Genomic DNA, 24,007 nt, shown 5'->3' on the forward strand with positions numbered 1-24,007 from the left:
ATGCGACGCCACAGAGCACCCTGGCAACGGGGGGCGGGGACTTCCTATGTTAGCGGGGCGAGGGGCCGCCTCTTAAAGGAGCCGCCTGGAGCGGGGAAACTGCTGACAACCCTTAAGGCATTTAAGTTTACAGGAAATTGCGCTTTTATTGCGTCTTCTGTTTCTCACGCAGTCCTGAGAAGCCGGCAGGGCCCGGCTTGTACTTTCCTTGCCTGCGAGCAGGCAACACTCAAAACACCAGCCCTCAGCCTTCACCCAGGGCCTGTTAAACTGCATGACCACGAAGCAAGAGCCAGCATAGGCAACTCCTGCATCTTTAGCTTCTCATGCCTCTTTCTCCAAATCTTTATCCTAATCTCCAAATTTCCTCCATTGTATGAGATTCCAGCCTCCTGGAACACACTTAGTACTTAGGGGTCCTAAGCCTAAGCACGGAAGATAGACGAAGATAAAAAATGAGAATGGCTACACCTGAGATCAAAGTCTTCCTACTCTGATACCAGGCTCTGGGCACTAGAGTCTGCACTAGAGTCATGTGCCACCACCCGAGGAGGAGGACCCTGAAGAGATTAGGAGGACTGAAGAGGGCTTGAAGGAGGAGAGTTTAGTAAAATGAAGTCAGGGAAGGATACGGTGATTACGCACACTCACCAAGTCTCTATTGAAGGCTTTTTTTTTTTTTTTTTTTCTTGGAAACCCAAATAAGATTAGGTTTGGAGAACATCAGAGCGAATATATATTGTGTTCACTATTTCGTGGCACCGTTATGTTTATATTATTTCATGTGACCCTCATGGAACTCCTATCAGCCCCTTTTTACCTAGGCTCTATGAGAATGAGAATGAATAACTTGCCCAAGGTCACTCTAGTAAGTTGTGGAACGGAGTTCTGCTATGGGCAGTTTGGTTCCAGGGTCCGTGTTTTTGTTTGTTTGTTTTTTGAGATGTAGTCTCGCTCTGTCGCCCAGGCTGGAGTGCAGGGACGTGATCTCGGCTCACTGCAACCTTCACCTTCCGGGTTTAAGGGATTCTTCTGCCTCAGCCTCCCAAGTAGCTGGGATTACAGGCACCCGCCACCACGCCTGGCTAATTTTCATATTTTTAGTAGAGACGGGGTTTCACCATGTTGGCCAGGCTGGTCTCGAACTCCTGACCTCAGGTGATCCGCCCGCCTCGGCCTCCCAAAGTGCTGGGATTACAGGCATGAGCCACCGCGCTGGGCCTGGATGCTGTGCTGCATTTGTGTTGCACGTCATGGGTGGAAGTTATGGAATTTGATACCCCCAAGTAGGAAATGACTATACTAACAAGGAGTTTGGAAAAAAAGTTACCAGTGACTATGAAAGGAGGCAGAAAGCTCAGGGTAAGTCATTCAAGCCGCTCCCCAAAACTCCCGGGGGGCCTGACAAACTTGGCCATCCCTGTGGTTCTCTCAGCGGGAGCCCTTGTTTTGTTTCTTGCGTTTATTTTCATGGACTTGGAGACAAGGCCATCTCTGTTGACCTCTCTCTTTTTTTTTTTTTTTTTTTTTTTTTTGAGACAGAGTCTTGCTCTGATGCCCAGGGTGGAGTGCAGTGGTGCGATCTTGGCTCACTGCAAGCTCTGCCCCAACCGGGGTTCACACCATTCTCCTGCTTCAGCTTCCCGAACAGCTGGGACTACAGGCGCCCGCCACCATGCCCGGCTAATTTTTTGTATTTTTAGTAGAGATAGGGTTTCACCATGTTCTCTTTTTTTTTCTTTTTTTCTTTTCTTTTTTTTTGAGATGGAGTCTTGCTCTGTTGCCCAGGCTGGAGTGCAGTGGAGCAATCTTGGCTCACTGCAACCTCTGCCTCCCAGGTTTGAGCGATTCTCCCAACTCAGCCTCCCCAGTAGCTGGGATTACAGGCAGCTGCTATCATACCCAGGTGATTTTTTTGTATTTTTGTAGAGACGGGGCTTCACCATGTTGGCTAGGCTGGTCTCGAACTCCTGATCTCAGGTGATCGGCCAACCTTAGCCTCCCACAGTGCTGGGATTATAGGCGTGAGCCACTGTGCCCGGCCGACCTCTGTTAAAGGGCCTAGAACAATACAGTTCAATAGAACTTCTAGTGATGAAAATGTTCTACAGCTGCACTATTCAATAGCCACTAGCCACATGTGGCTCTTCAGCAGTTGAAACGTAGCTCATGTGACTGAGAAATTGCTTTAAATTTTTTTTTATTATTTTCTGAAGATCACCTTAATCATGGCTCTTTAAAATTTTTAAATTTTTAGTTTAAATGGCCATGTGTGGCTACTGGCTACTGTACTGGAAAGTGTGTGCCTAGAGGGCACTGTGTAGGTTGTGTGCCTCAGCACAGACCCTCTCAGAACTTGGTGTACCAAATGTGAATGTTCACCTGAATCACCCTGCACAAAGCTGCACATTCCTCTGGGGCAGTGATTCCTGAGCCTTCCCCAAGAACTGCATTTCCTCCCTAGGATCTTTCATGAGGCACTGCTTGATGTCCCTTGATATCCAACATCCACCTTCACCAGCTGGAACAGGCTGCTCTCTGCGTACTTGGGGCAAAACCCTGGAGAGCAGTAGGCTCCAGCAGCCACCTGGGGGTGGAAGCTTATGAACAAGAGAGAACCCTGGATCCAGGTCTGCACCTGCTTCCTGGCATGGACATGAGGGGTGGTCACCCTGGTTGAGCACTGCCACAGACTCCTCTATATGCTGAAAGGCACTTTGGGCTCCTGGTCAACCAGGACTCAGTGAGACTCAGGATGACATGACATCACAAACAGCTCTGTGATCCTGCCAGGGAAGGGTTGCCTTTCTGCACAGGCTTGTCATTTTGGCTGATGTTCTGGTTATCTATTGGTGCATAATAAACCACCCCCCAATTTTTTTTAAGTCATTGAAAAAAATCATTTTGTTCATGAATCTGGAATTTGGCAAGGCTCAATGGTGAAAGCTTATCTCTGCTCCATGCAGTGTGAGCTGGGATGGTTCAACGGGGAGTTAGAAGTTCCAGTTCCAACATGGCTCACTCACGTGACTGGCAAGTTGGTGCTATCAGCTGGGAGCTCTGCTAGGGCTGAGGACCAAAGGTCTTGGTTCCTCTCCATAGGCTGCCTGGACTTTCTGATAGCATGAAGACTGGGTTAAAGAGAAATCATTCAAAGTGACAGAAAATGGAAGATGCCAGTTTCTTAAGGCCTGGGCCTGATACCTGGCATAGTGTCATTTTTGCTGTATTCTATTGGTCAAGGAGTGAGTCTAGATTCCAGAGGAGGACACACAGATTCCCCCCCTACCCCACCACCTTTCAATGGGAGTAGTGTCAAAGAATTTGGGCTGCACTTCTAGAGCAAATCCTTATGACAGATGGGGCACCACTCCCTTCAAGGTTCATTTCAGGTAAAACCAGTCAGGAACTTAGTCTAGTGGGAAGAGTCAGACAATAATCAAACAACCAGATAAATCTAAAGAGAAACTTAGCCAGGTGGGGCTAAGATTCTGTGCAAGGGAAAGCTTCTGTGAGGAAGTGATGTTTGAGCTGAAGCCTATTAAGGTAACTAGGAAGCACTTAGCAAAGAGGGTAGGGGCAGATGAGTAGGTAGGGATACCAGAAAGAGGAAGCAGTGTATACTTTGTGTATACAAAGTCCCTGGGGCAAAAGGGGCTGGTAGAGTGTAGTAATTAAAGGGTAGCATGGCATAAAAGAAAAAGATTATAGGGCAAGAGGGGGCTTGGGTAGTGGGTAGAGACCAGGAACTTGGCAGAGCCTTGCTAAGCAAGGTAGGCCATGCTAAGGATTTTGGTGATTTTTATTTTAGGGACAAAAGAAAGCTACTGAAATATTTTAAGCAAGAGGATGACGTGATCCAATTTATGCTTGGAAAAGATCTCTTTGGTTGCAGTGAGGTATACAGATTGGAGTGGGGCTGTGTAAGTGCACAGAGACCACTTTAACCGAGAAGGCTACTGCAGTGAAAGTGGATGGTAGTTTGAGAGTCAGATAGTGTCAGAGATGAGAGTAGGTTTAGGATATTCTGGAGGTAAAATTGATGGAACTTAACAGAGAGAGGGAATATGGGGACAAGGAAAAGGTGTTTTGGCTGTCTATTGCTAAAAACCACCATAAAATGTAATGGCTTCAAACAGCAACTTCTTTTTTTTTTTCTTTTTTTTTTTTTAAAGACAGAGTCTTACACTGTCGCCCAGGCTGGAGTGCAGTGGCACGATCCCAGCTCACTGCAACCTCCGCCTCCTGGCCTCAAGCAATCCTCCCACCTTAACCTTCCTAGTAGCTGGAACTGTAGGTATGCAGCTAATTTTTGTATTTTTCAGTAGAGACAGGGTTTCATCACGTTGCCCAGGCTGGTCTTGAACTCCTGGGCTCAAGCCATCTGCCTGGCTCAGCATCCTAAAGTGTTGGGATTACAGGCATGAGCCACTGCACCTGCAAAAAAATGGCTGCAATCATTTTATTATTTGCTCACAATTCTGCAGTCTGAGCAGGACTTGGTGGGGCAGCACATTTCTGCTCTGCCCATCATCTGGGGTAACACAAATGGCTCAACTTGAATTATGTGTTTGGGTCCTCAGTTCTTGCTGTCAGCTTGGTTGCTGGGTTCTCTTCTGCATGGCTTCTCCTTTGGTTAGTGTAGTGGTCTCAGGTAGTTGAATTTACATGGTAGCTGGCTTCCCTCCAAGTACAAAAATGGAAGCTGCCAGTTTTGCCACATTCTGTTGGTTAAAGGTCAAAGGCCAGCCCCGATTAGAAAAGGGACTACACAAAGGCATAAATATTAGGGGATGCCAAATTAAGTCTACCACACAAAGTTTCCTGGGTTTTTGACTTTTTAATTTTTTTTTTTTTTGAGACGGAGTCTTACTCTGTCGCCCGGACTAGAGTGCAATGGCGCAATGTCGGCTCACTGCAACCTCCGACTCCCAGGTTCAAGCAATTCTTCTGCCTCAGCCTCCTGATAGCTGGGATTACACACACCCGCCATCATGCCTGGCTAATTCTTGTATTTTTAGTAGAGATGGGGGTTTCTCCATGTTGGTCAGGCTGGTCTCAAACTCCCGACCTCAGGTGATCCACCCACCTCAGCCTCCCAAAGTGCTGGGATTACAGGTGTGAGCCACTGTGCCTGGCCAACTTTTTAATTTTATTGTTAGAGACGGGGTCTTGCTATATCACTCAGGCTGGTCTCAAGGTCCTGGCCTCAAGTGATCCTCCCACCTCAGCCTCTGGAGGTAGCTGGGATACAGGTGTGCAAAACCGTGCCTGGCTTGGGTTGCTGACTTTGGCACTTGGATGGGTGGAAGTGCTAGTGATGGTAATGGGAGCACTGGAAGTCTTGCTTCCGTTCTCCTTCACTAAATAAAAATCTACTCATCTCTGTAGGAAGGGTGATTATATTTCACATATTTCTTCCTCAGAGTTGCTTTCACTGACCCCTCAGACTGGGTTAAATCCCTTTGTTATACAGTCTGTGGTCCCCTTGGTCTCCCTTTAGCTATTCATTGCACTGGGGAGTGCTGTGGAAAGCCTGGCCTCCCCATTAGATGTGAGCTCCAGGAGTCTTGGTGCTGGGCCTCACCTGTTCCCTGACCCCCATTCCAAAAACCCAGCCCACCTGGCTCAGAGTAAGTTCTCAATCATTGCTGAATTGAATCTCATCTCACTTTCTTTTTCAAATGAAAGCTATCATGACCAGTTAGGATCATGTAAATATCATTTACTATATTTTTAAACCAAAACTTTCCTAAATATGGGCCACTAGGACCAAAGCCAGCAAGGAACTGGGATAACACCTGAATTTCTGATGCTAAGTGTAGTTTTGATCTGTATATTGGCTGTGAGGTACTGCAACTGCTGTTATCTGATAGAAAATGTGGAACTGATGCCAACAATGCTATCTACTATTCTAAATGCAAATAATCCCACTGACGGGTGAGGGAAGACTGGAGCAGGCGTCAAAAGCTTCTTTAGTCGGAAGTGGCTCCAAGGGAGTCAGGCGATGTGCAGTGGCCAAGGATGCCATGGGCAAAGGTAAAAGAACCAAGGAAAAGTAGCCATTCTTTTAATATAAAATTGTTTAATGTTTTTCTTTGTTGCAGTACACTCAATCCAGATGTAGTGGATGAGGTGGCCAGATTTTTTCAAGATTCTTAGTCCACCAGGAGCTGATTCCATTTGTGTCATCCCTACTCTGGTCACAGAACATTCACATCTTTAATTCCAAATACTGAGCGTGATGTAAATGATGTAATCAGTATCTAACACGAGTATATACTTTCTTGGTGGCCACTGCATGACATATCAACAGTGCAGCCTCAAAAAAAAGATGTTTTGTAACTTGGCCCTTTCCAAAAATAAATATATTAGGACACTAAGCTTACACCTTAAATGAGGGCAGAATAAATATGAATGAAGTGCAAGCTCCTGTGAGGAGCAGTGCATGCAGATGATGTACTTGCTTGTATGGTGTGGCCAGCTGTAACAGAAAGCCACTGGAACCGCACAGTGCCTCCTCACAAAGCCCATCCTGGGTATCATGAGGAAAAAGAATGACACATAGCTTGGCCAGGCTGCTGGAACCCATGTTCCAGTGGCATCTGGAGTTCACTGTATTTTCTTTTTTCTTTCTTTTTTTTTTTTGAGACAGAGTCTTGCTCTGTCACCCAGGCTGGAGTGCAATGATGTGATCTCAGCTTACTGCAACCTCTGCCTCCCAGGCTCAAGCGATTCTTCTGCATCAGCCTCCTGAGGAGCTGGGATTACAGACACGTGCTACCATGCCCGCCTAATTTTTGTATTTTTAGTACAGACAGGGTTTCACCGTGTTGGCCAGGCTGGTCTTGAACTCCTGACCTCAAATGATCTGCCTGCCTCAGCCTTTCAAAGTGCTGGGATTACAGGCATGAGCTACTGTGCCTGGCCAGTTCACTGTATTTTCTAACAATTTCCAACAGAAAGCACAGCAGTGACGTTTCCTTACTGGTCACTGCTCCCGTGCTGTGAGGCCTGGAGCTGATCAAGGAAGCTTACACATTTCCCGGCCTGAGCAGATGAACTCTAGGGTTGCTAATCTGGGGACGTGGATTCCTTCAAGCTCTTTGTGATGAGAAGGATTTTCATCCTCCTTTTCTCACTGCCGATCATGCAGTAGAGAGAGCATCTTCATTTGAATGAGAGCTTCAGTTTCTGCTTGAGCCTCAAGCCCTATTTCTGAGCCCTGCTCCTATCACACACGTCTCCAATCTGCAGTAATGCTCAAAGAAACAGTCTAGAGCTGGGTGCCAAGCTCCGACAGCAAGAATAAGCCCTACCTAGTTATGTATGATCAGGAGATCTTCCAAAGGATGTAGGCGAGAGGAAAAAGCTTATTTTACCACCATGCAGACAACCCATCTAAAATATAACCCAGGAAATTATAGCTTAACAATATTCTGGATAGTATCAAATAGATAAATCCTTCAACCAAAAGCAAATACGGTTCCCTTGAGGAAAAACAGATGTGAATGTTGTGGTCTATTGGCAATAAATAAAACAGTACCATCGGTGCTATAAAAACAGACAATCAGCATGACATTTAATGGAGTTAGTTATTATTGCCTCTATTTAGTATCATCACAGATTACTCATCGCTGCCATGAAGTCCATAAAATGTGTGACTACCTGATTCCTGGGCATCTAGGACAGGGTCTTTTAACCTGTCAAGTCAGTTTCATTATGGCCAATTTTCTAGCAGTGGTTGGGGATGGGGAGAGGAGAGCTTTGATTTTTTTGTGTGTAGAAGAACTTTCCATAAGCCTGTTTGGCTCATGGACATATTTTACAATGTAACCTCCCTCAGTCACTCAGGGGGGATCAAGAAGGGCCCCCTAAAACCAGGAGGACAGATCTAGTTGGGCAGCAAAATCTGGCTATTTCTAGAAATGCTCCCTCTCCCTGCAACTGAGCAGTTGTCCCCTACAAGCCACTAAAGCCCCCAATCTTTACCTGTGAACCCATCTCCTGACTCTGTGGAATGCCTGCAGAGGCATGGTAGGGAACAACCGTTCAGATGTTGATAAGCCATGCTAGGCACGTCTGTGTAAATCATGGCCATGCATTGGGATGAAGAAACTTTACTTTGGAATCTGTTTAATGTAGACTCTTTTTTTTTTTTTTTTTGAGATGGAGTCTCACTCTGTTGCCCAGGATGGAGTGCAGTGGCGTGATCTCAGCTCACTGTAACCTCCACCTCGCAAGTTGCAGCGATTCTCATGCCTCAGCCTCCCGAGTAGCTGGGACTACAGGCATGTGCCACCACACCTGGCTAATTTTTGTATTATTAGTAGAGATGGGGTTTCAATATGTTGGCCAGGCTGGTCTTGAACTCCTGACCTCAGGTGATCCACCTGCCACAGCCTCCCAAAGTGCTGGGATTACAGGCTTGAGCCAGTGCACCCGGCCGACTCTCTACCAGAAACTTTTCTTCCAATATGAAGCATGGAGTGTAGGCTACAGTCACTTAATGATCCTTCCAAGTTCAGAGTCATGATAATTCAGGCAGCTCAGCTCCACAGGAAGGCCCAGAACCACACAGCCCAGGCAGTGACTGAATTCTTCCTAGTCACCAGTGGGAGGGCTGCCTGCCTGTGAGGGACCTCTTATTTTGTGTACAGAATTTATGTTAGACAGGGTCCTGCTTCCTAAAGAGCAGCAGGGATGTTGTCCTGAACAGATGCAAGATTGCCACAGAAAAGATGAGGGGTCATGGGGTTGGGGAGGACGGAGGCATCCTCAGGAAAGGTTCTGCTTTGCCAGTCTGGCTAGAATCACCTGAGACATGAGGATGCTCTCCCACTTTCTACTTGACACTCAGCCTACCGTCTTGCTCTGCCACTACAAGACCTGGGTCATCCTCTCTGGGCCAATGTTCTCATTCATAGAACCAGGGATAATACATCTACTTCAGAGTTGTGAGGAGGTTTAAGTAAGAAAATATGTGTGAGAGCCCCTGCTTTTATAGTAGGCACTCAATAAATGTTGAATGAATGAAAAATCATCTCAAATCACAAACTATAGGATACTGGGTTAAACAAAGTGGCTGCTGGGGCCAAAGCTAGACCCCCATATCCAAGGAGAGAGGATCTGTCTCCTCTATCTCTAGGCTTGAGCAAACAGCCTGGAGAGCTGGCAATGCCTCCTCCTGGGTCTGACCATCTGCCTCTGTGGGATGTAGGAACTCAGCCCAAGTGCGATGACACCAATGATGATACTGAGGGGAAATGACCGAAGGGACATTCTCTGGGTTCTATGATGGAGTAGGGAGGCTTCGTGGAGGAGATGAGGCTCGGTCTTGCATTATACCTTCACCCTGGCCCCCGCCTCCAGATGCTGCTCAGTAGTTTTAATTTCTGGACTCTCTAAAAGAGAGAGGGTTCAGGAAATAAAGGAATCTCAAATTAGGCAGTTTGCTAATGCTACTAACTGAGCAGAGATTGGAATAATAGAAAACTACTGACTACAATAGTTTAAATTTCTCCATATTCCCCTAGAAAATGGAAAGCTGGGCAGGAACATGTTCCAAAGGCTAAATCTTGGCGGAGATGATGACTCTAATGAAGGGAGAGGTATAATTCTTGGTAGACAGTGTAAATAACTAATATTAAGCTTTGGCTAAGCCTAGGAATGCCTGGTTCTTAAGACTTCACTGAAGAAGGGAAGAAGGAAGAAAGCATGGATCTGCTCTGGGATGCCCTGAACTCCATTCACATAGGCAGGGTAGGCATGGAGCAGGGAGACTGAATCCAATGCCTTGCCATTAATTTAACTTAGATGAACTACTCCTGGCCCCTGGAGCCACTCCCCAGGAAGGATCCTGTGAAGACACATCTGGCTCTCGTGCCCATGCTCCTGCCACTCTGCCCAACCAACGAAGTTAGCAAATAGTAAAGTGTTCATCATTACCTAGTTTTGTATTATAAAATGGAATCAGGAACATAAATAGGAACAAGTAGCAAAACCCCAGCCCTGCGTAGGACCATTATCCTCTCAGCCACCTCTGCGTAGGCCAATGAGTTTGGAAAGTTTCTCACAGTTTTCAAGTTTCAGCGACTCTGCTTTCTGTTTCAATCGTTCATCTCTGTATAATCCTGCCAAATTTGTCAGCTCTGACTCTGAAAGATAAAAGAGGTAACCAATTCATCGAGGGCTGAACTCCTTTGTTTCATTTCAATGTTTCTGGAGTCAAAGCTCCTTTTACTTCATTTCAAGCTTTTTCTTACAATTAAATATAAGAAACATTTAATCATTTATTCACAAAACACGTCTTAGGTACTAGACCAGGTGTGGAGGATTAAAGGGCACCTGTGACCCTGCAGTCCAACAGTATCTGTGCTCTCTTATAAAAGCACTGGACTTAGTTCTTACCAAGAAAACATTTGGCACCAGACTTAGGAAACCTGCGCATGTGCAGTGAGACCACCCTATAGCCTCCTACAAACGGGATTCCAACAGCAGCTGGGAGAGAATGGAGTCCAGTGGCCTATTCCTGTCATCTGAAACAGACAGCTGCTTTATTCTTCTCCTGCATTGCTGCATCATAACTCACATGTGCGAAGGCACACAGAGCCTACTGCTGCCGGGTGTGCGTCCACAGAAGGCCAGGGCACTACTGGCGCTGTTCATTCCCTCACCACACGTAGGGTCCCCAACTCAAAGGCCAAAGGCAGCTGGGCCTTTCTAAAAGTTGAATCATCTGGATCCGGTGACCTTTGTCTCCTTGACTAAATTAATTTCATTTTCTCTTTATGGTGGAGAAGGTCATTCTATTTTTAACCAGAATATAATCTCTGCTGTGTTTCCCGACTCAACGGTGGTTTGGTTGCCTCTATTTTTTATTCTTTTGTGAGGTTTCAGACATATTCAGGGAGGAATGCCTGAAGAGCACCTTTAGAGACGTATTGCGTATTAACAGGATGGCATGCTTGGATGTAGTGTGTGTTTCCTGAAAGCCTCCAACAGCAGGCAGCTACTCAATGTTTAAAGGACCAGACTTGTAAAAATGCTATTTTAATTGTTTTGAAATATGCCTATCTATTCTTAATCATCTTGCTGACAGATTTTGTTTTTCTTGGTGGAACGAAAGACACCTGTCTGATTAATCAGCAAACTGCCTGGAAACGGAATTATTATTTAGCCAGGGGGAACAATGGGCATTGCTTTCTGAATACGTTTCTATCAACACAAAACACTGTCTGGCATTTCTGCGCACAATGATGCTATTTACCCCCAAGTAAGGCCCAAAGTGCAGATTAAGTGCAGGACTCCAGAGTGAGGGGTGGATATGCATAAAAACCCTCCCTCTACAATGGAGGCTGCACAGCCTGGGCTCTAGCCCAGCAGTTGCTTGGCAAGCAGTGGGTCTCCCAGGCTCCAGAACAATGTGCTCTCCCTGCTTGGTGAGGGTGCCTGCAGTGCCTGCTAGCCAGGGCTTGCCTTGGCACAGTCACCCTTGCAGGTGATGGGGCGTCATGGAGGATCATGGGCCATATCCAAATGAAAGCTCTCTGCTCCTGCATCCTGCCCAGGGCTCGGCACTAACTCCAATCTCAGGCTACTTTGGCATGTGGGTAACCTTGCCCAGGAGGCCTCTGTGAAGTCAGTCTATGCCTTTAGTCCTCTGGAGTCACAGTTACACCAGTATTGAAACAGATTCTGTGGTTTTGCTTTTCTTTGAAATGATTTCCTCAGGTTTTCCATTTGCTCAGCTTTTCTAAATGCCTCATTCCCTGAAATCTTGTTCCAGGAAACATTAAGGGCTAGTGACTCTTTATATTTTCTACATTGAAGGCCACTTTAACAAGCTGATGAAAGATAACTGCTTTTCTCAAAATATCACATTGCTTTTCATAAAGTTCACTGAAACCAGCTCAGAGACCCCTGCTCCAGAGCAATGACCTTGTACAAGGTCAGTGTTTCAAGGAATCATGTCCCACATCCCCACTACCAAGCTTAGAGCAACTTCTCTCCAAACTGCCAGTGAATCCTTTCATCCTTCAATGAACAAAGGGTCAACTTGAAGAATATGCTACTTTTGACAAATTCTGTTAATATTCAATAAATTCTAAGTAATTTAAAAAAATTTTGGGGAGTGGCAGGTTCCAGAGAATACCTTTTCTTCTTAGCAGAAAGTTCCCCTTCCTCTGAATACCACTGTAACAGATGGACAGAGCATTGAGCCTTAAAGATAAACTGACTCAGGCAAATTGCCAAGAGAAGCAAGACCCAGAACCTCTCCTAAGGTTCTCTGCAAAAGAGCCCAGATTGGTCTCAACAGCTGAAAGACCGCAACAGATCCCAACTGCCCTCATGATGAAGCCCCATGAGATGGTGCTACATCCAGTCTACAGTGCAAAGCCAGGTAAAGCCAGGACTCCACCAGAAATTAGGCACTTTCTATGTGCCAGACACTGTGCTAAGAGTTACACCCATACCATCTTCCATAACCCACACAACCTCTCTAGGAGGAAGTGGATTCTATCCCCATTTCAAAGCCTAAGCTTCTACCCACTAGGTTATCCTGCTCAAGGGTGTGGAAAGAAGTGCTCCTCTACCAGTCTGGGCCAGGAGCTCAGCTCAGCTCAGCTAGGCCAAGAGGCAGTTCCTGCCTGCTACCTTCGTCCAGCCCAGCCTAGTGGTGTGGCCACTTGCCCTGGCATCAGGTTTACTATCTAGATGCAGCTGCGAAGAAGTAAACAGGACAATTAGTGTTTATAGTAAGGGATTACTCATAAAAGTTTGCCCAGATTGGCCGGGTGTGGTGGCTCACGCCTGTAATCCCAGCACTTTGGAGGCCGAGGTGGGCGGATTACCTGAGGTCAGGAGTTCGAGACCAGCCTGACCAACATCCTTGAAACCCCGTCTCGACTAAAAACTACAAAAATTAGCCAGGCACAGTGGCATGCACCTATAGTCCCAACTACTCAGGAGGTTGAGGCAGGAGAATCGCTTGAACCTGGGAGGTGGAGGTTGCAGTGAGCCGAGATTGCATGACTGCACTCCAGCCTGAGCGAGAGAGCGAGACTCTGTCAAAAAAAAAAAAATTTTTTTTTCACCCAGATTAAGCATTCTAAGGAAGAGCAGAGAAAAATAAATGAACCAAACAAAGATTTAAAAAGTCAATGGCTAACCTTGCTAAAAACAGTTTGCATTTGGTATTTTGCCAAGAGTGAACTTTGTTCTCAAGTGGGTTTATTTTTACAACCTCCAAGTGCTAAATTTAACCTTGTTGGCTGCACTTGCTGCTGGATTCAGAGGGCAGATGCTGCTTGTTCTCAAATGGCACTTGGGTTGTGTGGAGGCTCTGCATAGCCGCTGTACTTAAATGCCAGAAATAGATTTTAAAGGGGTTTGTGCTGATAACTGCCATTTGGAACTTGTGGGCACACGCATCATGCTTACTCACTGGATTTTTTTTTTTTTTTTTTTAAGATGGAGTCTCGCTCTGTCACCCAGGCTGAAGTGCAGTGGCACGATCTCAGCAGACTGCAACCTCCGCCTCCCGGGTTCAAGAGATTCTCCTGCCTCAGCCTCCCAAGTAGCTGGAATTACAGGTGCGCACCACCACACCCAGCTAACTTTTGTATTTTTAGTAGAGACGGGGTTTCGCCATGTTGGCCAGGCTGGTCTTGAACTCCGGACCTCAGGTGATCCATCCTCCTTGGCCTCCCAAAGTGCTGGGATTACAGGCATGAGCCACCACACCTGGCCACTCACTGGATTTTTATTTATACCTGGAGAGTGCCGAAGCTCTGAACTAGGCCTCATGGGGATGGGGACAAAAGCTGAGAAACTACCTCTGGTGCAATCCTTACCATGAGCTCTTTGTATAATTCCAGCATCTTACTGCCACAGAGGAAGATGTGGGGCAGGGGGGTGTTTGAAGAATGTGAAATGCAGATTTTCATCCAGTTCTTGCAGAAAGCAACAAAGTCAAAGCCCTCCCAGGACCCAGACAATGGGGATTTTCAGGACATATACTGGCTTTCACCTGATTTGGATCCATGTATATACTGCCTTTTTATTGAGACAGGATCTCGCTCTGTGGCCCAGGCTGGAGTGCAGTGGAGTGATCACAGCTCACTGCAGCCTCGATCTCCCAGGCTCGACCTCCTGAGTAGCTGAAACCACAGGCATGTGCTGCCACACCTGGCTTATTTTTATACTTTTTCTAGAGATGGGGTTCCCAGGCTGGTCTCAAACTCCTGGACTCAAGTGATCCTCCTGCCTCGGCCTCCCAAAGTGCTAGGACTATAGGCATGAGCTACCATGCCTGGCCTATATACTGCCTTTTAATATGAGGCCTTTATCCTGCTCTAAAATTCTTTCCTGATTTTTGATTCTTGTAAAATCTAGTTTAGCAATGGGGTAGAGTATTTCCTGAATCCTCAGTGTTTTTCAATAAATTGGAATTTCCTCTTCCTGTTTAATTTCCTCTTATATCCCAGAGTCATTGCTCACCAACTTCCTAATGCACCTTGAGAGAACAGTAGGACTTTGCCGTACAGAAATACGGGGCAGAGACCAGGTCCCTAAGGGTGAGCTAGGACACTAACCCTGCTGTTGTTATTCACAATCCTCAGCATTTTCATTGTTTTCTACTCCTGAGAATCCTCTCTTCAAAAGACATTTGTTGAGCACCTGTTCTGAAGCAAGGACTGTGCCAGAACCCTGGGACACAAAATTAGTAAGACCAAGTTCTTATTCCCAGACAGCCCATAGTCTCGCAGGGGAGACTGACATATATCCCTGGAACTCTAACACTGTGTGATTGGTACTATGTTAGCAGGCTGAACAAAGTGCTTTAAGAACACAGAGGAAGGAGAGCTTAACTTGAGGGCGGGGTTGGGAGTGTGTGATGGTCAATGAGGGCTTAGCAGCACTGTGACCGAAGAGCTAATTTTATCAGACTCCATTAGGTATTTAATGATACTCAGTAATAAGGCTTTAGAAATGAGTCAGAATTTGCTTTTTAAACATGAGCCAAAACTTCAGTTAAAAGGGTACCTCCTGAAAAATAAAAAAGAAAATAAAAATAATCAAAACCAAGTTTTAGAAGACACAGTCACTAATGCGGTATGTGTGTGTAGAATTCAAGTAGGACCAAAGGTGAAGCTGTTGGCTGAGACGGGGCTACCCCTGCTGCAGACACTCCTAGTAACACTTGCTGGAGCTGTAAGCCAGTGGCAGATGCTATCATCCCCACTGTCTCCAGAGAGGGAAATAGGGGGGAAGGCCTGCCACACCCAAAGGGGCAGACCCAGGGGGTCGCTTTTGTTCTGTGTGGCCACAACCAGCTGGAGGTGAGGGTAAGGGACACCTCATTCCATACCAGAAACCTCTAAACCTTTGTTCTGTTTCAAAAAGTTAGGCTGGCTCGATCAGATTTCCCTCTAGGGAGTGTGGAATTGGGAAACTGTGGACCAAATCAGTGAGCACCAAGAACTTACAGAGGTGTGTGCTGCAGAAAGGGGCACTGACTGGTGAGACTGGGGAATTTGAGAGAGTGATAAGCAGGGTGGCAACCACTGTAAACCATGGCAAACAAGGTTATGCAAAAGGGAAGCTGGAAGAAAGAAAGGAAGGCAGCTGGTGGGGAGAGGAGAGGGGGCAGATTGGCAGAGAGAGGTAGAGACTCAAAGAGAGACAGACATGCAGACAGGTGACTAGTGCCGCCTAAATTCCTAAGATTTCCAAGTCCTGGCCACATGTATCCTGTCAATAAGTTTCCCCTACTTTTTTGTAGTATCCTGAATGGCCTTTGTCCTCTGACTCTGTTCACATAAACATGCGTAGCCTCAAACAAGAAGAGAGGAAGGATCAGGAGGCTGGGGGTGCCTCCTGCTGGGAACCACAGCCACCAGCTAATGCCCCCTTTACAGTATCTTACTTTGTTGTTTCTCCTTCCAACAACTAGTCTGGATATAATCAATGTAATCCTTCTCTATTGTTTTCTCCAGGTCATGCAGAGAAGCTCCTCTGTAGGCCTTGTCAAAGTTTTTATCCACAAAGTAAGGCACCTGCAGGTTCTGAGTTTCTCTAGAAATGGTGTAGCCCAAAGTTCTGAAACAAGGAGAGAGAGGCTCATGTGAGCTCATAATATTTGGCAATATTACTCTTAGCACTGCCCTTACAGATATCATCATCATCATCTGCTCATAGAGCAGAGGCAGATATCATTTTCTAATATACCCAACACTTCTTATTTCCCTAGCAAAGTTGTAAGTATAACATCATCATAATTGTATTATGTAAGCAAGTTCATACTATGAATTCAGCTTCAGCATAAATAGTTTATTCTCTTAAAGGACTCACCTCTCTTATACTGCTCTCTGTGCTAAAAGTAGAATGCTGAATGCTTAAAACAAACAATTTTTATGTTGTGTAGGATCTAGTATGGTACCTGACAGAGTAGGCTATTATAAATGCTCGTTGAATGAACTGATTATGTTATATAGCAAATTATTTACAAAAAAAACCAGATAGCTCACACCAACCTAGAAGCAATATTTTGGACATGATAAAAAGTACTTCGCACATAGCTGCTGAGAACTGCAAGAAACTCAGACAAAAGATTTCAATGATGCTTTAGAGCTAACTCTCTGTGGGTCCAAGACATCCAAAGGTATCTGGTGCTCAGCAACATTAATAAGAGTACTGAGCTGACTAATTCTAACCATAAGGAAACATAGAAGGGACCTCAAACTCAAGTTAAAACAATGTGACAGAAATGGTTTTCTTCAAACTGGACAAATTCTACATTAAAGGGGCTATATTTTATTTGGCCCTTTTCCGGCCCTCTCCTTTGATCCTCTCTAATTAGAGTAAGAGCTGAAGCCATGACTGCTCTCCCCTCACTCTAAGGTTTTGGGGGAGCTTACAGAGCAGGTCCGTGCTTACCCCGCTGGCCTCACAAGAAAGAAAGCTAAAGTGCCATATGGAAAAACATGAGAAGCTGGGAAACAGAGGGAATCGGGCCAGTGTGCCTGATGGCAAAAACCTCTCTATGAAGGCTAGGTGCAGTGGCTCATGACGGTAATCCCAGCACTTTGGGAGGCCAAGAAAGGTGGAGGTCAGGCGTTCGAGACCAGCCCAGCCAACATGGTAAAACCCAGTCTCTACTAAAAAATACAAAAATTAGCCAGGTGTGGTGGCACATGCTTATAATCCCAGCTACTCAGGAGGCTGAGGCATGAGAATCGCTTGAACCTGGGAGAAGGAGATTACAGTGAGCCAAGATTGCACCACTGCACTTCAGACTGGGAGCCTGGGTGACAGAGCAAGACTGCTTCGAAAACAAAAACAACAAAAAAACACCTCTCCTTCAGCCTCAGCTTCGCTCTCTGTAAAAGGAAAATACTAGCCGGGCGCGATGGCTCATGCCTGTAATCCCAGCACTTTGAGAGGCCAAGGTGGGTGGATCACCTGAGGTTAGGAGTTTGAGACCAGCCTGGCCAACATAGTGAAACCCTGTCTCTACTAAAATATAAAAATTAGCCAGGTGGGGTGGTGCATGCCGCCTGTAATTCCAGCTACTCAGGAGGCTGAGGCACACGAATTGCTTGAACCAGGGATGTGGAGGTTGAAGTGAGCCCAGATTGCACCACTGCACTCCAGCCCAGGCGACAGAGTGAGACTCTGTCTCAAAAAACAAAAACAAACAAAAAAGGAAATACTGACCTGGATTGACCTGGAATGATGGTCTTGTCTACAGTGATCACTGACAAAGACTCTTCCTGTTATATATTGTCTAATAAATTCTACTTTTAAAAGGTTTTTTTCCCACTAAATTATAATAATGAATAATAATTTATTATTCATTATTAACAAAAAAGATAATCTAGTGATTCTCAAACTTCAGTGTGGACCAGAATCATCTAGAGGGTTTTTTAAAACTCAGACTTCTGGTCCTACCCCCAGAGCCTCTAATTCAATGGATATGGAGGGGCCCTAGAATCTGCCTTTCTAACATGTTGCCTGTTGATGCTGACAATGGCTGGTCTGGGGACCAAACTTTGGGAACTGAATCAACTGAAAGAATTAATTGAAGAAATTTTTAAAAATCCTATCAGAGTTTATAATCTATATGCAAAAAGCATTACAAGGAATTTCTCTATTTTCAACAAAAACAAAAAAATTGAAAATAATCACTTGATCCCCATTATTAATACTATGCTCCGAGACCCACAGGGTGCAGCAGTCCTATCAACAGCTTAACAGAGTCTTTCTAACTCTACCATGGTGTGATAATGAGTTCATCTAAACCTTAAATTCTACTGATCCTTCAAAAACCAGTTACTGCTGTTCTGCAGCTGACCAGATGATGTCACTATAGAACAAGACAATCTATTTCCCGAGGCACACAGGAGACTGCCTCAGTATTTTTGAGTCTCAGCACCATGACTACCCAGCTGTTCCTTTAAACATCAAATCGGTGTTTTCTACAGCAAAAGGTGAAATGAAATGTTAGTAATGTATCAGCAAAACCTTCAAGTCTTTCACCCCCAGACTGTTACTGAGAAAGATTTAGAAATATCAGACTTACGATTTATAGAACAGACTATATGGGGGATTAGTAGCCAGCAGCTGAGTAATGACAGATATAATCACAATCACAAGAACTGGAAGTAGCTGAATAAATGCAGAATATGTAGTCTGAAAAAGAAAAAAAAAAAACAACTTGCTGTAAGTGTTCTTTTTTTTTTTTTTCTGTCGCCCAGGCTGGAGTGCAGTGGTGCGATCTCGGCTCACTGCAAGCTCCGCCTCTCGGGTTCACACCATTCTCCTGCCTCAGCCTCCCGAGTAGCTGGGACTACAGGCACCCGCCACCACGCCCAGCTAAGTTTTTGTATTTTTAGTAGAGACAGGGTTTCACTGCAGCCAGGATGGTCTCGATCTCCTGACCTCGTGATCTGCCCACCTCGGCCTCCCAAAGTGCAGGGATTACAGGTGTGAGCCACTGCACCTGGCCTGTAAGTGTTCTTTATCAATATAAAGCTTATTGAAAATAAGATAGTTGCCCCAAAGAAAACAACAAATTATCAATGCACTGCATAGGAGGATCCACAAAGCCCCAGGCTTTTCTGGGAAGGCTGTACTTTCAGCTGAGAAGTACAGGTTGGGCAGTCCTAATCAGAAAATTCAAAATCACAAATGCTCCAAAATCTAGAACTTTTTGAGTACCAGGATGACACTTAAAGGAAATGCTCTTTGGAGCATTTTGGATTTCCTTTTTTTTTTTCTGAGACATGGTCTTGCTCTGTCACCCAGGCTAGAGTACAGTGACACAAACATGGCTCACTGCAGCCTTGACCTCCTGGGTTCTGATGATTCTCTCGCCTCAGCCTCCTGAGAAGCTGGGACCACAGGTGCACACCACCGTGTCCAGCTAATTTTTAAATTTTTGTAGAGACAAGGTCTTGCCATGTTGCCCAGGCTAGTCTCAAACTCCTAGGCTCAAGCAATTCTCCTGCCTCAGTCCCCCAAAGTGTTAGGATTACAGGTGTGAGCCATAGCACCCAGCCTCAGATTTTCAGATTAGGAATTGTCAAATGTATAATGGTATAATGCAAATTTCCAAAATCCAAAAAAAAAGAAAATCTGAAATCTGAAATACTACTGGTCCAATTTACTTCAGATAAGGGATACTCAATCTATACCAAATAACCTTTACTCTCTCTGCTGAGCAGGCTGAAGGAGGTCCAACAACAACCTGGATTGACACCCAGTAATCCCCCTGCAGCCCCATTAATAAGACCAATGAAGCAAACATCTCTAGGTAAACCTGCCCAGACTGTGCCTTTTACAGGAGTGGGGCTCTAGGAGCCAGGTTAGCATCATGCTTAGCCACAGCTGATTGGACTCAGGGGACATCCAACTCTGGCAGAGGTAATCACGTTTTCTCTCCTAGGAATTTGGGGTTGAGACTCATCACCCTTCACTTCTGGGTCATCACTTTAAGGAAGAACACACACTCTCAGGCACTGTAGACTGGCTATTTGCAAGGGGAAGTAGAACAAGCAAAGCTGCTTGGTGAAAACAAAACAGAGGCAAAGAGTGGCAGGAAAACTGGAGACAATCTGGGCCCAAAGAGTCCTGCAGAGCACAGCTGCTTGGGAGCCTGACAGTATCCCAGTTCCTTGTTCCTGTCTGTCATGAGACCCAGTGCTTCTTGTCCTTGAGCTTCATGAGACTCTTTTGATCCCTTACCTTAAACCCCCTTTAGTTCTAAATATTTTGAAGAGGATTCCTATTTTCTGCAGCCAAGAAAATTTTGAAGCCGGAGCGGTGGCTCATGCCTGTAATCCTAGCACTTTGGGAAGCCAAGGCAGGAGGATCACTTGAGCCCAGGAGTTTGTGACCAGCCTGGGAAACATGGTGAGAAATAATCTCTACAAAAAATGAGCTGGGCGTGGTGGCACGCACCTATAGTCCCAGCTACATGAGAGGCTGAGGTGGGAGGATTGGTTGAGCCCTGGAGTTTGAGGCTGTAGTGAGCTGTGTTTCTACTATTGTACTCCAGCCTGAGTGACAGTGAGACCCTCTCTCAAAAAAAAAAAAAAAAAAAAGCCTTGATGAAGTCAGCCCCACAGATTGCTGAGATTCTGGGAGAGCCACCCAAGAATGGGCAGAGGGAGGCGATACCATTCTGCCTATTTAGGCCAATTTTTCAGCTCTTCTAACCACTGCTTTTGCTTTCCTAAAGCACATCTTTCCTAAAGCAACATATCTCAAGTTCAACTTCTAAAACTTGACCATGTACCATCCAGGTTGGCCAAGTACAACTGTTTATGGGCAGCAGCGCTCCTCCCTCCCTAGGTACCTGAGGTTTCTCTTCTTCCTCCTCCTTCTGAGTCTGTGTCCTCTCATGTCGGTGCCGTCGACGGTAATAGTGAGTGTCATCTGTCACATTTGAAAACATATGAATATTTCCTGGAAAAGAAAGAAAAAGAAATACATGGTATGGGATATGGCAAACACTCCTTCCCTGCCTTTTTCTTTTTTTTTTGGAGATGGAGTTTTGCTCTGTTACCCAGACTGGAGTGCAATGGCGTGATCTCGGCTCACTGCAACCTCTGCTTCCTGGGTTCAAGTGATTCTCCTGCCTCAGCATCCTCAGTAGCTGGGATTACAGGCACCCGCCACCATGCCCGGCTAACTTTTGTATTTTTAGTAGAGATGGGGTTTCACCATGTTGGCCAGGCTGGTCTCGAACTCTTGAACTCAAGCGATCCACCTACCTTGGCCTCCCAAAGTGTTGGGATTACAGGCGTGAGCCACCGCACCTGACCCTTCCTTGCCTTTTTCAAGGTCCTTGTTCCCAGCTAGGTTTGTTAAGGATAGAGTATTGGCCTATTTTACCCAGTAGAAAAATAAGACAATAGGCAAGCCAAGTGAACCAGCTGGAGCTAAAGCGTGCTGAGCTCTCCTGACTTCATTTAAATAGACCTTTGCAACTAGTGAGAGAGAACCCCAAAAGGCTAGAAGAGAGAGAGCATTTGGGCCATGAATCCTATCTGGCATGTTCACGTCTGCTTCCGTGCCCAATACCATATTGTGTCACTGGTATCTTTTAATAGCAACTCATAAAATTCAATTTACTTCCTGGGCATTGAATTATACAAACTTCCAACTTGCTGGGGGGTACTTTCCTATCTTCTATCTTTGTAAGTGCTATTTTACACAACAATAATAGGCATTTTGTTACTTATTTATAAGGCACTTAAAAATATCTAATGCTCACAGTGACCCTGTGAAGTAGGTATTATTAACAGCCCCATTTTTCAGGAGAGGAAACAGGGTCAGAGAGACTAAATGATTTGGTCAAAATTATGCACAGCTGGAGGCTGGAGACTTGCCTCAAACTCCTGCTCAACTGATTCCAGATCCTTGCTGTTTCCATCATACCATTGTACCTCTATTCAGATTTTCAAACAGAAGCTTGCTGAGAGCCATAAATAAAGAAATGTGTTTAAGAATGATAATTTGGGGAGACTAACCTGTAGGAAAATGTCCTCCAAAGAAGACGTTGAACAGCTCTTCTGGAGTGATGTCAGCTTCAAAATCCCTGTAATAATTATAAGGTCTGGCTCGAGGGGCAGTGAAAGTCACCTGTTCATCTCCGTATTCATCATAGCGAAGTCTCTTATCAGGATTGCTCAGGACTGCAAATGCATTTCCTATTGCTGCAACCAACAAGAAGCAGCACATGAGGACACAGTCTTTGCTATGGCTGAGAGTGATCACAGCAGCAGTGACAAAGAGCCTAGAGGTGACTCGTGCTAGACAACTTTGCAGGGGCCCAAGAAGAGATGCTTGGGCCTAGAAAGTTCTCCACAGTGCTTGCCCTTCAGGTTTTCCCTGATCGCCAGAAACAACAACATTGGAATCACAGGAATTAAGAACTACTGCTGCAGTGAGTTAACTCCCAATCAACAGTCCTGGAGTCATCCCAGCTGTCCTAGAAGTTAGGAAGCCCCCCTCAGTTCGGGTTCCCAGTCACCACAAGTCCCAGGCATGTTGGGGAAATGTTCTCCAACTGGTCAGCACTCTCATTCATAAAAAATGTGTTCTGGCCGGGTGCAGTGGCTCATGCCTATAATCCCAGCACTTTGGGAGGTTGCAGTGAGCCGAGATCATGCCACTGCCTTCCAGGCTGGGCAACAGAGTGAGACTTTGTCACACACACACACACAAAGAGTGCTCTTTACTTTAAAAAAAATTTTTTTAGAGATAGGGTCTTGCTGCATTGCCCAGACTGGTCTCAGATTCCTGGCCTCAAGTGATCCTCTCACCTTGGCCTCCAAAAGTTTGGGATTATAGGTGTGAGCCCTGCATCTGGCCAAAAAAGTGTTCTTATTTCACTTGAGTGCAATAGTTTATGTTGGAAACAGTTCACACATCAGTAGTGATATTTTAACTTGTAGTCCAAAAAATTTCCTGAATTCTCTTCTGAAACAATCTTAGTAGAAACCTTCCTGCTTGACTAAAAACAAAGTCTTCATCATAGTCTTATTTCAGTTTACTTTAGACAAATATTTTCTGAAATTAAGAAATGTATTTCCAATGTCTCAAGGAGGGTTCAAAGGCTGCATAGTTACATATGTTTACCAACATGTCTCCTTTCTATGTACAAATGTGCAAACCTTGCCCAATTTCATTTAAACATACAATCAGTAGCACCAATCAACAGAAACCTCAAAAAAAAAAATCTTTTAAGGCATCCCCCACTCCCTATCTGTAATTCAGTCAACACTGTCAGAAACACAGAAAGAGTATTTCTTCATGATTCTTTTACCTGGGGAATTGTTAAATGTTTGCCTTGCCACTCTGTTACCCACAACTCTATATATACATATGTACATATGTATTGTAATAAGTATACATTTATTTTGCTGAACCATTTGAAAATAGGCCACAGATATTACGTCACCTTGCCCCTAAATACCTCAACATATATCTCCCAAGAAGAAAGACATTCTCCTATGTGATCACAACACCATTATCACAGTTAAGAAAATTAACATCAGTCCATTATCATCCAATGCATCCATGCAAGATCAAGTATAGCATTTAGTTTCTTTTAATCTAAAACTGTCCCACCTTTTTTGTTTTTCATTATGTTAAATTTTTTGGAAGAACAGATCAGTATTCTTGTAGAATGTTTCATATTGATTGTTTCCTCATTATTAGATTCAGGTCAAACATTTTGGCAAGAATACCCCATAGGTGACAACTACCTAGCACTCAATGGTTTTAGCATTCACTGAAGATCTTTGCCTGTAATAATGACTTGGAGTGCAGTGGTGCAATCACAGCTCACTGCAGCCTTGACCTCTGGCTCAAGCAATCCTCCCACCTCAGCCTCCCAAAGTGCTAGGATTACAGGTGTGAGCCACTGCGCTCAGCCTGAAGAATATATTTCTTAAAATATCATGGAGGACGGGCACAGTGGCTCATGCCTGTA

At 45.2% G+C, this 24,007-nt stretch overlaps 1 protein-coding gene across 11 annotated transcripts in view; it reads right to left on the reverse strand.

The window, feature by feature from the left end:
* Positions 1 to 7,552: 7,552 nt before the first annotated feature.
* DNAJC18 (DnaJ heat shock protein family (Hsp40) member C18) overlaps positions 7,553 to 24,007 on the reverse strand; it is a 32,862-nt gene continuing 16,407 nt past the window's right edge. For 10 of the 11 annotated variants that reach the window (XM_054685211.2, XM_016953912.3, XM_016953911.3 and 7 more), the window contains 5 exons: positions 22,041 to 22,226; positions 20,864 to 20,973; positions 18,587 to 18,696; positions 15,932 to 16,104; positions 7,553 to 10,157 (listed from right to left, as the gene is read on the reverse strand). In XM_054685211.2, coding sequence (XP_054541186.1) covers positions 10,033 to 10,157; positions 15,932 to 16,104; positions 18,587 to 18,696; positions 20,864 to 20,973; positions 22,041 to 22,226 — 704 coding nt within the window. In that variant the 3' untranslated portion in view covers positions 7,553 to 10,032. The remainder of the gene's footprint in view (positions 10,158 to 15,931; positions 16,105 to 18,586; positions 18,697 to 20,863; positions 20,974 to 22,040; positions 22,227 to 24,007) is intronic. The other variant, XM_016953917.4, reaches the window with a different exon arrangement.

Source organism: Pan troglodytes, chromosome 4, assembly GCF_028858775.2.
Source record: "Pan troglodytes isolate AG18354 chromosome 4, NHGRI_mPanTro3-v2.0_pri, whole genome shotgun sequence".
NCBI classification, from domain to species: domain Eukaryota; kingdom Metazoa; phylum Chordata; class Mammalia; order Primates; family Hominidae; genus Pan; species Pan troglodytes.